The 17060-nt window shown below is 53.9% G+C and overlaps 1 protein-coding gene across 7 annotated transcripts in view; it reads left to right on the top strand.

Moving 5' to 3' along the window:
* Nucleotides 1–15796, top strand: part of mtmr4 (myotubularin related protein 4) — a 41782-nt gene extending 25986 nt beyond the window's left edge. For 5 of the 7 annotated variants that reach the window (XM_047020040.1, XM_047020042.1, XM_047020041.1 and 2 more), the window contains exons 4-19: nucleotides 1156–1272; nucleotides 3486–3568; nucleotides 4390–4556; nucleotides 4698–4794; nucleotides 6130–6243; nucleotides 6350–6549; nucleotides 8601–8729; nucleotides 8908–9019; nucleotides 9572–9767; nucleotides 9903–10088; nucleotides 10322–10492; nucleotides 10615–10769; nucleotides 11257–12850; nucleotides 13117–13251; nucleotides 13371–13459; nucleotides 13693–15796. In XM_047020040.1, the coding sequence (XP_046875996.1) occupies nucleotides 1156–1272; nucleotides 3486–3568; nucleotides 4390–4556; nucleotides 4698–4794; nucleotides 6130–6243; nucleotides 6350–6549; nucleotides 8601–8729; nucleotides 8908–9019; nucleotides 9572–9767; nucleotides 9903–10088; nucleotides 10322–10492; nucleotides 10615–10769; nucleotides 11257–12850; nucleotides 13117–13251; nucleotides 13371–13459; nucleotides 13693–13870 (3723 nt within the window). In that variant the 3' untranslated portion in view covers nucleotides 13871–15796. Of the gene's footprint in view, nucleotides 1–1155; nucleotides 1273–2384; nucleotides 2409–3485; nucleotides 3569–4389; nucleotides 4557–4697; nucleotides 4795–6129; nucleotides 6244–6349; nucleotides 6550–8600; nucleotides 8730–8907; nucleotides 9020–9571; nucleotides 9768–9902; nucleotides 10089–10321; nucleotides 10493–10614; nucleotides 10770–11256; nucleotides 12851–13116; nucleotides 13252–13370; nucleotides 13460–13692 lie in introns of those variants that run through there. The other 2 variants (XM_047020038.1, XM_047020044.1) reach the window with 2 other exon arrangements.
* Nucleotides 15797–17060: the final 1264 nt, after the last annotated feature.

Raw genomic sequence — 17060 nt, 5'->3', positions numbered from 1 at the left:
TGTAGAAGAAGAGAGAGAGACAGAGGAAAGGGCTTGATCAGAGCATCGCTTGACGTTCGTCTGACCGAGAAATATGGGTGCTATGTGCTCTTCAGTTTACCAGATATGAACGAGAGAGAGGTGAGGATATCTCCCATCATGCTTTGCTACCCTCATCAGCAGCCAATGAGATGAGATCTTTGTTCCAGGTAGAGCAAAATGATTGGATCTCCCTCCTGGCTTCCTCTCATTTAGACTCCATTGTTAAACACCCCTCACAATAAAGATGTTACCGTACCCGCCTATTCAATGAAATGAGCAATATTAAATTGTTCACAATGAAATGTTCCTCAATGCCAGCTGTGAAACGCCTAATTAAAAAGACTAAATTTAACCCTGTATTTTTTATCTAGCTACGGTTTTCAATTTTGGATAAAACTCGAGGCCTTGTTTTAAAGAGGTTGACTTGACATTACACTGTCTTTCGATCCACCTGCACGCTGTTTCTCAAGCCACTAATGCACTGCCTCCGAGTGAGATGAGAAACCTGTTCTATTATCCTCTGATGGGAACCAATTACTTTAATGCAGGGGTCTGGTCCCAGGGCCTGGGCACCAATCAAATGGGCACGTTGCAGGAATGTTAATGGAGGCTATCTGGGCCACGGAGGGTAGCTTGAGCCATGTAGACGCGGCCCTCCTTCCTGCCCACCAGGGCCGCCTGCCCGCTCACTCATGCTCGACGACGAGCCCCCTAGCTCACAGAGATCCTTTTATTCTAAGGTACGTGCTAATTGGACCGACTAAAGCACATCCTATTTCACCCCCCCCCCCCCCCCCCCCCACGTTTTCAAAACAATCAAGATCTTGGCCTCTACTCAAATGGAGCAATCATGCACCGCGGTCGGGATAATTATGGCTGCCTAAGCTGTTCTTTGGCTCGGTTTAGCCCAGCTTGGTGTCGTATCTCCTCGTAAGCTCGTAACAATCTTAGCTTGGATGACAGTGATAAGAAATGGCCCTCTGTCAGTCAGGCTGAGGCCGAGGCAGGCCGGCGGAGGCAGACCGGGCGGAGGCGGTGCGTAAAGCCCCACGGGGTCGGCTGGTTGTTTATCAACAGGTGTGCTGACGGGGCGTGTTGTCCTGAGCGTGTGTCTGTGTTTGTCTTTCCCTCCAGGTGCCGTTCCCAGCGCTTCAGGGGGAAGGGGTGGAGCACCTGGGCCGAGCCGATGACGCCATCATCGCCATCTCCAACTACAGGCTCCACATCAAATTCAAGGACTCCATCATCAATGTAAGAGGTCGCACACACACACACACGCACACATGGAAACATCAGCAAGCCCTGCTTTGATCCAGTCCAAATGGCACGGCGTGAACGGAACAGTGACTCATGCCATGATAGACCTGTAGCGTGCAGGGAGGGTTGAAATCATCCCGACGTTTCCCTGCTCCCTGTTAATACAACGTAATACGCCCGGTCATGCTGCCTACAAGGCAAATAACCCCAGTGTTGGCGTTTCACATGAAGTGTGCTCAGCGCTGGGCCATTTCTCAGTCCTGTTGGACGTCGTGCAAGCCTGTTTGCCCCCTCTGAGTTGGCTGGCTGTGGGCACTACTGGGGCAGCACAGCCTGTGATCTGGCGGGCAGGAGTGTTTTAATGTGACCTCTGGGCTCCAGGACGGCGTCCTGGGCTGGCGCTGGCTCTCCTGCTGACGTCAGGCCTCGCTCAAGTACAAACAGCCCGATTGTTTGCATTCACTGGCAGAGAAATTCCCTCCCTCCCCCACCCCCCCCTCCACCCAGAACTTCATCTAGCACAACTCTGCTAAAGAGGGAACACGCATATGTACTGTACTCTAAAGCTGTGTGCCGTTTCCCGAATGTTCTGTTTACTCCAGGGCTGTCGGGAGGGCACCAGGTTTAAAGGGGAGGATGGGGTGTTTTCTGCAGAGGGTTAGCAGCGGTGGTCAGGGTTACGCCGACCCAGGGTAGTAGTGACCCTGTCCGTTGGTTTTGGCTCCTGACCCCTGACCCCACGGCTACAGACCACCCTGAACCTCAGACAGACCCCCCCTCTCTTCTTCATCTCTCCCCCCTCCTCCCCTCCCCTGCTGTGAGCTGCTGCTCTTGCCCTTTGCTCTCATTCATGTTTTTCTTTCTCTCCATCATTTCCTCTTGGTCTGGTTGTGTACAGAAGCAGCAATGCTCTGATCCCCCTGGTCCGGTTCAACTTTCATCTTTTACACTCTTTGAAGTTGTCCTTTATAACTCTTAACTCCCTTTTGTCTGTTTTTAGTTTAATATCATTTTTCCATTTCCTCTTCTGTCCCTCTTGTCTTGTGTTTCCCTCCCTCCCTCCCCCCCCCCCCCCGTTCCCTGGTGTCACTGTGTTGTAGACCTACCCAGGTGTGGACAATGAGATTTCTGTGAGTACCATGTGACGTCCCCTCCCCCCAGCCAGCCCCAGTCTAGACAGCTTGATCGTCCAACCCCCTGCAGGCTGCTGCTGGATGAAAGTGCACAGAGGACAAATTGTCATTTAACTTTGAAATGGAACCCCCCATCTCCGTGTTTATTAATGTTTCTGATTCGGCTCCGAGTGCAGCGAGTCTGGCACCCCGATCTGCACAGCAAGGTCCAATTGAAAAACGCCTCAATGACACGGAGGCGCTCTGTGCACTTTATCCCAGACGAGCGCGTGTGAAATGCATACATGTACTGCATGAAGCGCGTTAATGATTCCCGAGTCAGGCGACTCGGGACAAATAAGCGTCTGTGGTTCGTGCTCTGTGTGGCTGCTGACCTGCTAGTCTCTGTCAAAGGTCAGACCAGGCTGCTGATGGTGTAACGGTGTCGTTTGGAGCGACCTCATTAACAAGCCTCACTCCCCTTCCTCCCTCCCCCTCCACTAACAGAGCTGGAGCTGAACACAGTGGGCCTCTGGCTCAGCATGACAGGGTGGCTCCTTCTGCTAGAGTAGATGGTGCTGTGTAAACAGCCCTGCTTGGCCTGTGTGGGCCTGACTCCTTCCCTGCCACAGTCCCTGCCGGTCAAATGGTGAATGTTGTTAATGGTACGCGTGAGATAACTGCTTAAGATGAGATCATGGGCTTCTTGTTTTTCTAAACCATACTGGGGGTGGATAAGTAAATGAATGGAATTTTGTTTTGACTCGACTGTTTTAAGACAAATAATAGTTGTCTGCCTTAAAAGGTAGCTGAGAATGAGTGAATTTCATGTACTATACTATCCTAAACTACGCTATACTATACTATAAGTGGGCTGGTGACGAGGGTAGTTTTACAGAGACTGATCCCAGGGAACAGGCGCCCCTGCTGCCTCAGTGCCCCGTCTCCTCTCCAAGGCTGCAGCTGCACCGTGAGGACAGCCGTCCTCTGGAGGCCTGCCGGCCTCTCTGACTGCCTCTCTGACTGCCTCTCAGACTGCCTCTCTGACTGCTTCTCTAACTGCCTCTCTGACTGCCTCTCTGTCTCCCCCTGCAGGTCCCCCTCAGACTGATCGAGAGTGTGGAGAGCAGAGATATGTTCCAGCTGCACATCATCTGCAAGGACTCCAAAGTAGTCAGGTGAGGACAGCACCACCACCACCATCACCACCTACTCCAACACACATCTCTGGATAATACAGCATTAAGTCAATGGAGCAGTAGACCAGTAGCGTATCAGAGGCCGACTCTTCAGTTGGTCCTACAGGCGAGTGCTTGAGAGGGGGGCGTTGTCATGACACCATCGTAACACACTCACCACAGTGTGACTGTCTGTGGCCGGACGAGTGGAAAAACGGCACAGCTGTGTCTCTGGAAAGAGACTGTTTATGAAGTTGGCCACCACAGAGCCTTTTGTTGAGCAGAGCTGTGAGGAAACGAAGCACAGGGGATGTGTGTACTACTGTGTTCCCTGTGTAGAAGCACAGGGGACGTGTGTACTGCTGTGCTCCCTGTGTAGAAGCACAGGGGATGTGTGTACTACTGTGTTCCCTGTGTAGAAGCACAGGGGACGTGTGTACTGCTGTGCTCCCTGTGTAGAAGCACAGGGGACGTGCCTACTGCTGTGCTTCCTGTGTAGAAGCACAGGGGACGTGTGTACTGCTGTGTTCCCTGTGTAGAAGCTGCTCTGGCTGCCTCAGCTGGCCCAAGCTCATCACACAGGATTCCATGTCTCTTGATTCTGATGGCTTTATCTCCCCAGAACCAGGGGAAACACCGCTCTCCTTCAATGAACACCAGATTGGAGCACAAACACATTATCTTCTTGTCTGAGTCTAGGGAACCAGAGCATGTAGTACATCTAAATCTGTCTTCTCCTCTCCATACTGCACACTTCCAACTGACTACAGCTCCTCTTGAGTATGTCGTTTTAACAGCTCTGTGTGTGTGTGTGTCCTCAGATGCCACTTTGGCACCTTCAAGCAGTGTCAGGAGTGGCTGAAGCGTCTGAACCGGGCCATCGCCCACCCGGCCCGGCTGGAGGAGCTGTTTGCCCTGGCCTACCACGCCTGGTGTCTGGGGGGCAGCGCTGATGACGAGGACCAGCACGTCCACCTCTGCCGTCCAGGTAGGCGTTCGCTCACACACACACACACACTACATTCATACACATACACCACATGAACGTCAATGCATTCACACACGCTGACACACACACCCTCTGAAATCCTTCTTCCAGTTGAGCACACTCCTCCCTTTCTGTCTGCAGGCGATCATGTCCGCCAGAGGATAGAGATGGAGGTGAGGAGGATGGGCTTCGACATGCAGAACGCCTGGAGAGTGTCCGACATCAACAGCAACTACAAGTATGGCGCACACACACAGATACACACACACACACACACACTCTTTACGAGACAGGCCTTTCTCTGTGAGCACTCAGCTCTGCCATTACTGCAGGGAAACAGTCCCAGTGTTGGAACTGGATGGAAAGTGACTCAGTGTTTCAAAGAGTGTTTTGAGAGAGCCTGCGTTTGAAGTGTGTCCGCATGCCCGGCTCTTGATCATCTGCGTGACAGCTCTGAGAGGGAGAGGGAGAGGGAGACACTGAGGCTATGTCAGCTCTGAGAGGGAGAGAGAGAGACACTGAGGCTGTGTCAGCACTGAGAGAGACAGGGGGAGAGAGAGAGGGGGAGAGAGAGAGACACTGGGACTGTCACCAGCGCTCCTCTCACACATGGAGCCATTGCTACGTCTGACTGCTTCTCCAGCATCAGTCGCCCCTCTCTGTGTGTCTCTCACTCTCTGTCACTCTCCATCTCTGTCTCTTTACCTCTGTCGCTCGCTCTTTCAGCCCTTGTCTCTCTCTCCCTCTGTCACTCTCTCTCTTATCTTATTTACTGTCACTCTCTCACCCACCCCACTTTGTCTTCTCTCAGACTCTCAAACAAATGTTAACTTCAGACACACTAGTACACACCCTGCACTATTTCTCTGTGGCATACACACATCCACACACACACATACACACACACACAGGCCTTCACACAGCGTCCATACAGCCCCAGATGTGTGTGCTGGGTGGAGGGATCAGGCAGGGCTGAGGGGGGGGGAGCCCCGCTGAGGGGGGACAGGCAGAGGAGAGAGCTGTCTCATTAAAACGACACCCAACCTGCTGAGCGCCATGACTCAGCAAAACGCACACACAGCAGCACAAAGCACTTTCATCACTTCCAGGTACTCACTCACACACGAATGCCCCCTCACTGGTCCCAGGAGGAGGAGCAGCAGGAGGAGGAGGAGGAGGAGCAGAGCTGGGGACAGGGAAGGGAGCATCAGTGCTCTGAGGAGATGGGAAACACTGCAGGGTTAAACAGCAGAATACAAGACATTCATATGAGATGGTGATACTGCTACAGGGTATTCACCTCATGACATCAATCTTACTAGGGAGGTTTTATCTATGAAATAACCCCTCTACCCCCCCATTGCTAAAGCTCTCAGTTAAATTGGTGGATATGTATTTTATATTCTAACAGGAAGGTACTATTCCATCTTCCAATGAAAATATCAGTCATAAAAATGGCTTGTTCTGCTGTGAATGGTTTAATGGATATTCCTCCAGTCTGCTTTCTAGGTCTCTCCATGTGTATTGGTGGTGTGTGTGTGTGTGTGTAACCCTTGATCTCCTGTCCCCCCAGGATGTGCTCCAGCTACCCCCAGAAGCTGCTGGTCCCTGTGTGGATCACTGACAAGGAGCTGGAGAGTGTGGGCTCCTTCAGGTCCTGGAAGAGGATCCCTGTGGTGGTCTACAGGTACACACACACACGCTATGTACACACACATACACACTACGCTAACACACAGCCAGGCATCAGTGCCGCTCTGCCTTGACCCGGCGTGTCGTCCCGTGTGCTCCAGGCACCAGAGGAACGGGGCGGTGATCGCCCGCTGCAGCCAGCCTGAGATCAGCTGGTGGGGCTGGAGGAACACGGAGGACGAGTACCTGGTCACCTCCATCGCCAAGGCCTGTCTGCTGGACCCAGGGACCCGCACCTGCGGGCCGGCCGCATGCAGAGCCCCCCACGCAGACGGGCCGGACGGCTCCGAGAGCGACTTTGGTAAGACTGACCTCCCCCAGTACACCTGCTCTCTAACACAACCTCCCCAGTACACCTGCTCTCTAACACAACCTCCCCAGTACACCTGCTCTCTAACACAACCTCCCTCAGTACACCTGCTCTCTAACACAACCTCCCCAGTACACCTGCTCTCTAACACAACCTCCCCAGTACACCTGCTGTCTAACACAACCTCCCTCAGTACACCTGCTCTCTAACACAACCTCCCCAGTACACCTGCTCTCTAACACAACATCCCCAGTACACCTGCTGTCTAACACAACCTCCCTCAGTACACCTGCTCTCTAGCACGGTCTACTTTCTATGAGTATTGGAACATCTCGCGGTAGGAGTGGATTATTTCCCAGGAGAATCTGGACATTTTGATTGAGCCAGGCTGGTGCAAACTGGCTGTTTCATGTTTCCACTGGCCCAAACCAAACCCCAATTAGGTTCATGGGAACTGCTGTAACAGACAATGAAGACATTTCACAGAACATAACATTCGGGGAAGTTGCCATCCTCAATTAATGCAATCACATTTGCCTGCAATTATGTCGGGTTCTGTGTCTCACACACTCTCACACACACACACTCTCACTCACACACTGTACTCCTGAGCCTTTAATCACACTCTCGCCCACATACATCAGGGACACACAGAGAGGAGATTGTCCCCCAATGAGAACCGGATGCATTAGGCTAAAATGGAAGTTGCTCTTTTGTGTTTTACCTTGTTTACTTGTTGGTCGCCAAGAATTTGAGGCCCATTTAGAAGGCATCTATTATTATTTCTTTTTTTCGCTTTCCTTCCATCATTCCCTCTAGCTCTTTGTGTGTAAATGGCTGTGACATGAATGCTGAAGGAAGTACAAAGACAAGGCCACACACTGTCTCCAACTCTGACTAGTTTAGTCTGGCCGCTTCTGGATCAAGACCCACAGTCTGGGCCAGTGTCCCTTTCCAGTTCAGAGCGCTTCACTCTCCAGTCCTCCACTCTGCTCTCCACCGCCTGGAGCTCCTCAAAGCTGAGCTCCTCAAAGCTGAGCTCAGCAGCTGGAGCCAGGGGGGCCTGTGGAAGACATGGCTCCTCTCACACCACACCCACCTCTGTCTCCCTGCCCTGTGCGTGTATGTCCGGGGGGCCAGGCCTGTGGAAGTGACGGCATGTTGATTGAGCTGAGGGGGGAGTGGAAGCTGTGCTTTATTGCCTGTCCTGGAGGAGGGAGGCTGGCGTGATGGGTCCCCGGGGGCTGGTGAGGGTCTGGGGCTAGCAGGGTCGTGTCTGGGGCTAGCAGGGTCGGGTCTGGGGCTAGCAAAGTCGGGTCTGGGGCTAGCAGGGTCGGGTCTGGGGCTAGCAAGGTTGAGTCTGGGGCTAGCAAGGTTGGGTCTGGGGCTAGCAAGGTTTGGTCTGGGGCTAGCAGGGTTTGGTCTGGGGCTAGCAGGGTTGGGTCTGGGGCTAGCAAAGTCGGGTCTGGGGCTAGCAGGGTTGGGTCTGGGGCTAGCAGGGTCGGGTCTGGGGCTAGCAAAGTCGGGTCTGGGGCTAGCAGGGTCGGGTCTGGGGCTAGCAGGGTCGGGTCTGGGGCTAGCAAGGTTGGGTCTAGGCTAAGGATAGCAAGGTTGGGTCTGGGGCTAGCAGGGTTGAGTCTGGGGCTAGCAAGGTTGGGTCTGGGGCTAGCAAGGTTTGGTCTGGGGCTAGCAGGGTTTGGTCTGGGGCTAGCAGGGTTGTCCTGCTGACGCGCTGCTGCAGTGGTCATCTGGCCAGATCGATTTGGCTCCCGAGGACGAGCTGAGCAAGCGTCATCGATCAGGCTTCTAACGCTCCTCTAAATCTCTCCTCACCCGCCCCCTTCTCCTCTCCTCCTCCTCTCTTTCCCTGCCTCACCCCCCCCCTTCCACCATACACACACACAAACCCACCTTCCCTACTCTTCGATGTTTTTCATTTTCATTCCGTGTACCTTTCTCCTCTCCCGTGACTGCCACCCTCCATCTCTCATTATCGCTACCTGTCTCCCAACACCGCCCCCCTTTCCCCCCTCCCTTCCCAGACTCCTCTCTGACAGGATGCCCAGGCCCCGATGCCAACGCTGCACCACAGAAGCTGCTGATTCTGGACGCTCGCTCCTACACCGCTGCAGTGGCCAACCGAGCCAAGGGCGGAGGCTGTGAGTGTGAGGGTACGTCCAACACACAGGCCCGTCACACAACCCTAACCCTAACACACCCAAATAAACACTAGCTGAGGAGAAAGTACTTTATTTCGACGTTATGTTCTTGGTAGAATGAAAGCAACAAATCCGTTTGTCGTTGTCTTTTCTGAACTTGATCTAATGTGCTGTGTTGTTGTTTTTCCAGAGTATTACCCCAACTGTGAGGTGATGTTCATGGGCATGGCTAACATCCACGCCATCAGGAACAGTTTCCAGTCTCTGAGGACAGTATGCAGCCAGATCCCAGACCCGGGAAAGTAAGAGGATCTCCCTGACCTTTACTACTAAGTACCTCTCTATTACCTCTCTCCCCCTCCTCTCTCTCTCTCCCCCTCCTCTCTCTCTCTCTACCCCTCCTCTCTCTACCCCTCCTCTCTCTACCCCTCCTCTCTCTCCTCATCCCTCCCATCCCCCTCCAGCCTCAGTAAGACTACACCACAGGGAGAGTCACAGTCCAGATCCTTTCCTGCTGGGCTGGCCAGCTGTCTGTCGTGTGTACGTGTGTGCATGTATGTATGTATGTGTGTGTGTCTCCCAGTAAGAAGGTACACATGGCACTCCCCAACTCTAACTGGCATCAGTGACATCACATGCAGACAGATCTATTTGGGGGGTTCCATGTTTCCCGGTATTCTAAAAGAGGAATGGTATGGTGTCCCAGGTCAAGTAGAGATGTAGGTCAGGGCCCCCCCCCCCCCTCGGGCATGAACTCCCCTCATGCAGGGTTAGGGTTAACCAAGGTGATCCCAGGCCGCCACCCTGCTCCCTCCACTGCTTCCATCTGATCTCCGTCCTTTGTGCTTTCACAGCTGGCTCTCAGCTCTGGAGAGCACCCGTTGGCTGCAGCACCTGTCCGTCATGCTGAAGGCAGCCACTCTGGTGTGCTCGGCGGTGGAGAGGGAGGGCCGTCCCGTCTTGGTGCATTGTTCTGATGGGTGGGACCGCACCCCTCAGATAGTGGCCCTGGCCAAGATCCTGCTGGACCCCTTCTACAGGACACTAGAGGTAGGGACCCCTCCTATCCCCCTGCCTGATATACCCATACTGATAATGACCCCCCCACACACACACACACACACACACACAACCCCACTCCTTATAGGAGTGGCTCCAGCATGTCTCGTCTCTTCCCACATGCAGGGCTTCCAGGTGCTGGTGGAGACCGAGTGGTTGGACTACGGGCACAAGTTTGGCGACCGCTGCGGTCACCAGGAGAACGCCGACGACGTGAGCGAGCAGTGTCCCGTCTTCCTGCAGTGGCTGGACTGTGTTCAACAGCTGCTCAAGCAGTTCCCCTGTCTGTTTGAGTTCAACGAGGCCTTCCTGGTACGTGCTCACCGCATCTGTGCCCCTCCGCGCCATCTCGCGCTCTCTCTGTCTGCCACCCGCCGCTGCAATCTGTGTTGACACAAAGTGGAGATGTTTCTGTCGGAGAGGCGCTGTGCTGTGTTTGTCTGTCTGGCGGGGCTGCTTGTGTGCGAGGGAGGGCCGTGGGAGAGGAATGTGCGGTTGAACCCCAGGGTCTGATGGCGTCTCGTGTGTTCTCTGTGCGTTCCCAGGTCAAGCTGGCCCAGCACACGTACTCGTGTCTGTACGGCACGTTCCTCTGCAACAACGCCAAGGAGCGCGAGGCGCGGAACATCTACAAGCGCACCTGCTCCGTCTGGTCCCTGCTTCGCACCGGGAACAAGAACTTCCAGAACTTTCTCTACATCCCCAGTCACGACATGGTAAAACGGCACTCGCTTTTCCTGTCTCCCCGCACTGTCACGGCATCAGGATGTTGCGGTCCAATCAGCCGTCCAGGGACCCCCCCTCACCCCTCACCCCTCCCCTGTGGTCCCTGTGCCAGGTGCTGCAGCCGGTGTGCCACACGCGGGCGCTGCAGCTGTGGACGGCCGTCTACCTGCCCACCTCCTCCCCCTGCACGGCCGCTGAGGACGCCATGGAGTTGTACCTGTCCCCCAGCGGCCAGGGAGACGAGCTCAGCTCACGCTCCCTCGACAGGTCGGCCTGCTGCACACACAGACAGACACAGACACACAGTCACCACACACACACACACAGTCACCACACACACACACACAGTCACCACACACACACAGTCACCACACACACACAGACAGACACCACACACACACACACAGACACTCACCTACAGACACCACACACACACACACACACACATAGACACCGTTCTTGTTGCTCAGTTCTAGATATATATGTATACTTTTGATCGACTTTTATTGACACAAATTTGCAGGTGCTACAGAAGGGATGTACTCCCACATGTAGTTTTTAGTTGACTTAGGCCAGGCATCAATGGTGTGTCTTGGACCATGGAAGCATACAGGACTGTAGTATATCTGACTGCTCCTGGCTTGGCTCTCATGGCTCATAGATCCTCAGATCCAGCCTGCCCTCTAGTGGAGGACAGGAGAAACTCACCCTCCACACAACCTTAACCAACCAAGCTCTCGCTCTCTCTCTGCAGGCTTCCCAAGACCCGCTCCATGGACAACCTGGTGTCGGCGTGTGAGAACGGAGTGGCCCTCACTCGCACCTCCAGCGACCCCAACCTGAACAAGCACTGCCAGGAGGCCCGGCCCACCCTGGAGCCCATGGCCCCCATGGCAGGAGGCAGCGGGGACCCCGCAGAGCTCAGCCCGGACACGGGCTTGGACAGCGACGACTCAGAGGTGGAGCCTGTCCCCCACACCCCGCCCTCCACCCCTCTGAAGCCGGGGACCAGTTCCGATAGTTCGGAGGAGCAGGAGCCCTGTCTCACCACGCAGCCCCTCCCCTCTCTGCCCCTCCCTCCTATCCCCTTAGAGCAGGGCCTCCCCCTGCCCCTCCCCACGCCCATCCTGCACCAGGCCCTGCCCCACACCGCCATCCCCCCTCTCCCACCCCCTCCCCTGCCGCTAGAGGCTGAGAGCCCCTCCAGGACTGCTGAGCTCAGCCCCTCCCCGCCCCACCCTGCAGAACCAGGCTCACCCCTTGCCTGCAGCAGCCCTCCTCCTTCTCCTCCTCCTCCACACAGCCACAACGGCTTCCTGGACGCCCCTCCTGACCTTGGCTCCTCTGGGTCAGCCCAGCTGCTGGTCTTCAAACAGCCGGACCAGATGCTCCCCATGGAGGGCTCCACGGAGACGCTCACAGACGACACCGAGGCCCCCCCAGTCCTGCCCCCCAGCAGGAGAGGGAGCCAGGACCAGGATGAGGAGAAGTCCCAGGCCCAGCTTCACGAGGTCATTCAGCCTGAGCCTCAGCCCCTCCTCCAGCCTCAGCCCCTCCTTCAGCCTCAGCCCCTGCCCCAGGCAAAGCCTCAGGCCCAGCCCTGCATGCCAGAGAAGGACAAGAGGAAAACCGAGGCCGTAAACGGGGGCGAGCTGGTGCCTGTAAGGCAGCGGGCGGTAGCAGCCACCTCCGTAGCCGTGCCGGCGGCGGCGGTGGCCCCGTTGGACTGCGCCCACGCAGCCCGCCGCCTGATCTCCCAGAGCCAGCTGACGGACCTGTCTCTGCTGGGCTCCCACTGGGAGAGCGTCCAGGGCCTGGTCCAGTCAGCCTGCAGCACCGCCAGCCACTCGGGCATCTGCCGCGCCCTGCAGCCCACCGCCAGCGCCGCCTACCACAGCCGGCGGCTGGCGGGGAAGCTGCTGAGGGCCCAGGGCCTGGCCGTCACCAACGGGGGCCAGTGCTGTCGCCGGGAGGCGGCGCGCGGGGCCAGCAGCCCCATCCAGTCAGGCTGGCTGTCGGCGGTCAGGGGCCCGGCCTCCGCCGCCGCTCCCTGCGGCCCCGCGTCTGCCTCCTCCTGCCGGCAGCTCCTCCCTGTATCGCACGCCTCGCCCTCGGGCTCCCCGCCGCCCCCCCAGTTAGCGGCGGCGGCGGTGCCGGCCTACCTGGACGACGACGGGCTGCCGGTCCCCGTGGACGCGGTGCAGCAGCGCCTGCGGCAGATCGAGGCGGGCTACAAGCTGGAGGTGGAGGTGCTGCGGCGGCAGGTGCGCCAGCTGCAGATGAGGCTGGAGAGCAAGCAGCACGGCACGCCGCCCTCCGAGCCCGACGTCGACTACGAGGACGACATCGTGAGTAGCCCCGCTCCGCACACTCTGCAACGGGTTATCCGGGAAACCTTGAGTTCGTCCAATCTGGTTGAATCCCCAACGGCAGATCGTTTAACATGAGAGCAATGCTAAATAATAGAGATTGTAGACTCTTGACTTCCAGCGGTAGAGAGATGGTGTTCCAGTGAGAGAGCGTCCTCACCACAAGTCCCTAGTCGTCCTCCATACTGTGTGTGTGTGTGCCTCCCCCGTCCTCCCTGACCTCGTCCTGGTCCCCTGTGTTTCAGACGTGTCTGCGGGAGTCGGATGACAGTGACGAGGAGGACTCACTGTCTGACCACAGCGAGGACCGCTTCTCCGAGGGCAGCTGGGACCGTGTGGAGCAGAAGGACACAGAGGTCAGCCCTCATAGTCTGCTTCAGGTTCCTCTCTCTGCTTCTTCTCAGCACACACACACTCTTCTCCAGCACACCTTTCTAGCCCGGTTCCAAACCGCACACGTTCCTCTAATGTGTGTGTGTGTGTGTGTGCGTGTGTGTAGGTCACGAGGTGGGTCCCTGACCACATGGCTTCCCATTGTTTCAACTGTGACTGTGAGTTCTGGATGGCCAAGAGACGTCATCATTGCAGGTGGGGCTCCTTGTTTACTGTTTATCTTAGATCACTAGTGTAAGCACTAATCAGAAAGGTCAAGGACGTCTCAAGTCCTGCGGTGGTATAGGATAATAAACATATAGCTTGAATGTACAGAACATTGGCACCACACCTAAAAAGGGGTTAGGTTGGTTAAAAGGCATGGACAGCCCAGTCCGTAAATATGATCTGACCGTCAGGGTGATAATATTATTCCTCGTCCTTCTCAGGAACTGTGGCAACGTGTTCTGTAAAGACTGCTGCCACCTGAAGCTGCCCATCCCAGACCAACAGCTGTATGACCCGGTGCTGGTGTGCAACACCTGCCACGACCAGCTGCTGGAGTCCCGGAACCGCGAGATCCGCAGCCAACAGCTCAAGAAGCCCATCGCCACCGCCTCCAGCTGAGAGCGACCTGCAGCCTGGCCTCCCTGCAGCCTGGCCTCCCTGCAGCCTGGCCCCCCGCAGCCTGGCCCCATCTGGATCAGCAGCTCCTCAGCTTTGGACAGACAAACCGAGTGCCCCCTCTCCCCCCCTCCCCCCCACCACTACCCCGACCCACTGTGGTCTTTTCTGTGGGTGAACATGAGGAGGACTGGTTAGAACGATGGTAGGCCTAGGTCTGGAATGGAGCCGCACTGTGACTGTGAGAGGAAGGTGTGGAGGAAAGAGGGGGGGGGGCGTGGTGTGGAGGGGGGGGGGGGGGGTGTTTGACCACAAACTGACAGAAGAAGAAGAAGAAAGGTCAGGAAAGAGGTGGTCCTACTGAGCGTGAACCTGTTTGGTTAAAGACATTTCCAGCCTGGAGTGCTGCAGCGTCCTGCTGCCCCCAGGGCTTTGTCCTCAACTGGTGCCCTGCCCCCCTACACACACACACACACACACACACACCTCCCCTGCACCTTGAACCTCAGGGAGGGGCTTCACCTATTCACCCCTCCCCCCCAAGTAGTTTCAACAAAAACAACGTATCCCCTCTCCAAACACACCTAGATAAACACTCACACACTCCTCAGAGGACAATCTCTCACCTTCCCAAGTGTTGGGGACTCCAAAGCCTTTCCCTGTTATACTGGAGGCTTTCAGAAAAAATGCTGCTACAGTATTTAAAAGTCTAATTTTGTATTCTTATTATTTTGTGCACTACAAACTGTTTGTGTATTGAGGGAAACTGAGACCAAACTCGAGTGAAAGGGAGAAATCTGCTGTTTACTTGCCGTTGTATCTTTCTGTGGAGCCTGAATGTAATGTTTAAAAAAATGGGTAAGAGTAACTGGAAGACTGCTATTGTTTATGTTCATGTGCATCAGTGGGTTGTGTACTTGTTCATTCCTGCATTGTGTTTTCAAAAATATACTGTATGCACAGTCAATGTGGTTCTGTCTTTATCAATGCTAAAGTATAGCCATGTCGCAACAATTTGAGGAATCTGTAGGGACAAAACCCTATTTTACATTTTGAGATTTTTTCAACGAGATATGCACCCAAATCTGTTAAATTCAGGTAAAAATAAATAAATTAAAAAAACACATTTCAAAAAAGTACTCACAATCTAAACGGCCACGTGTTGGAACAAAGCGAGCTTTTGCCAGTTGTTCCCAAATACAGAGGGTTTCCTGCAATGTTGATAAGACTTGAAATGAAAGGTCACTTGAAAGTGCGATGAGGGTTAGGGGAGGGGGTGGGTGGGTATTACCATGGTTGAGAGATGTGGATGTACAGTAACAGCCCTCTCCTCAACTCGTCCCTGTCCTACAATGTTCCTTGACATTAAAGGCTCCAGAGACTGGAATCAACAAAGTGCTATAAATGTTTCTTTCCTGTACCGAGGGGAGTTTGGCTTATTCTCATTTGTTTATTGCAAGGTATGTGTCTGTGTCTGATGGTGTTCTCTTGAGACAATAGTGCCATATTTTCCTTATTTTTGTCTTTTTTTTTTTTTTAAGCCTTTTTTTCTCATGGATTCTAGCAGGATACTAATTGGCCACTGCTTGGTTATGTATAATGGTACAGATCGCTAGCTGCTTAACAACATGGAAACAAACGACTAAAGATCAACAGGGAAACTTCTATTAGAATATGAGGCTACTGTGTTTATAATGGATGATCTGATTTCAATAAATTAGTGAGCCTATATGGTTGTCCTTTGCCTAACATTTTGGGGTTGTCAAGCGATTTTGATGAAGGTAAAATCTTAGAGGAACCCAGAAATGTAATATATACATAGTTATCTGATCTGTACTAGTGGCTAAAACCTGTCACTCAATAATTGTTGTAAAGAAATGCACTGTAAAAGTCCTATCCCAAGGGTTCTAATAAAAAGATGATCTATATCATGGTTGCGTATCCTTTCCCCTCTTTTGTGTCCAAACATGTTGTGCTTCACATTGTTCCCTCCCTTTGTCATTTGATACAGGTTTGCCATCCAACCAGACAAAGATTTCTTGTCATTGCTGTGGCAATGACCTTCAGACCGGTACCACAAGGGGGAGCTGTTCGTATCTCAATCTGCTCTCCTCTTGATGTGGAGATGTTGCCACTAGACTGGCTTCTTCCTGTCCGGTGGACAAGTCATTGTACACTCAGAAACACTCAACAAGTAAGCAAAGCTGATCCGAATGCTGATTTAAAAAGCCACATTTTTGTATTTCTTATTTCTACAGGGATGTAAGCGCTGTCTGGGGTGTCCTTTTTTATCTTGTTTTTCACTTAAGCGCTGCAAGAGGCCTCCATGGCCCTTTCTAGTGAGGAACTGCTGCCTTCTTCATTCATTCTTTATTATTTGTACACAAGATGGAGCTGTTTTGCAGTCAAGGTATCAGGAGGAATGTCTTCACCGACACGATAGTCCTCTCCCTCCGCCTCCCTGTCATACCTCAGAATGTGCTACAGGAGAACCAGAGTTCCTCTTGACAGCCATAAACAAAGCTGTTTCCCCTCGTGTAGCCAGGAGGTGAGAGTCACTTTGTACATGCAGCCAAGACAGAGGGGTAACGAGGAAGGCTGGGGGGGGGGGGGGGGTGGGGTGGGTTTATCTTTGGAATGTTATATGAATGTTTCATACGTTAGGGTGGGACTCCCTGATTGGACGAAGCAGTAACACACGTACACACACACTTGCGTAATGTTAATTAATGGGAAGTGGTGAGGAAGCGGTTTGACTTACACAACATGAGCATGCTCTAGTACCCATATGTGAATGTGTTTGAATTGGAGATTGGTCAGCAATTTAATGTGATATCTCTGTACTTGCATGTGAAATGTTTTCTTAAATATGTTTATATCAAGCCCATGTTTGTTCCATCATGATTCAAGAGGGGTGGCTTTGTCTGCATATTTATGTGCTTGTGTGTGTTGTGACGTGACAAACTACCTGTTTTCTATAGGTACAGAGGGATTCAGTGTGGATCGAATGTCCCATGGGTTAGATACAGTCATCTGTGGTTCAGGTGAGGGCCCAGGGACCATGGTAAACATGAACTGGACTCTTCATGCCAGAGGGGAATAGAGGGATCAGTCTGAGTTTTGGGGAGTCTGGAGGATGCTTGTACCCTCCTATATGCTTGACATGCCAAACAGGATCCCACCTGTGGCCCAG

Source organism: Hypomesus transpacificus, chromosome 5 (genome assembly GCF_021917145.1).
Source record: "Hypomesus transpacificus isolate Combined female chromosome 5, fHypTra1, whole genome shotgun sequence".
Taxonomy (NCBI): Eukaryota; Metazoa; Chordata; class Actinopteri; order Osmeriformes; family Osmeridae; genus Hypomesus; species Hypomesus transpacificus.
This window is presented reverse-complemented; position numbering and strand designations above follow the sequence as displayed.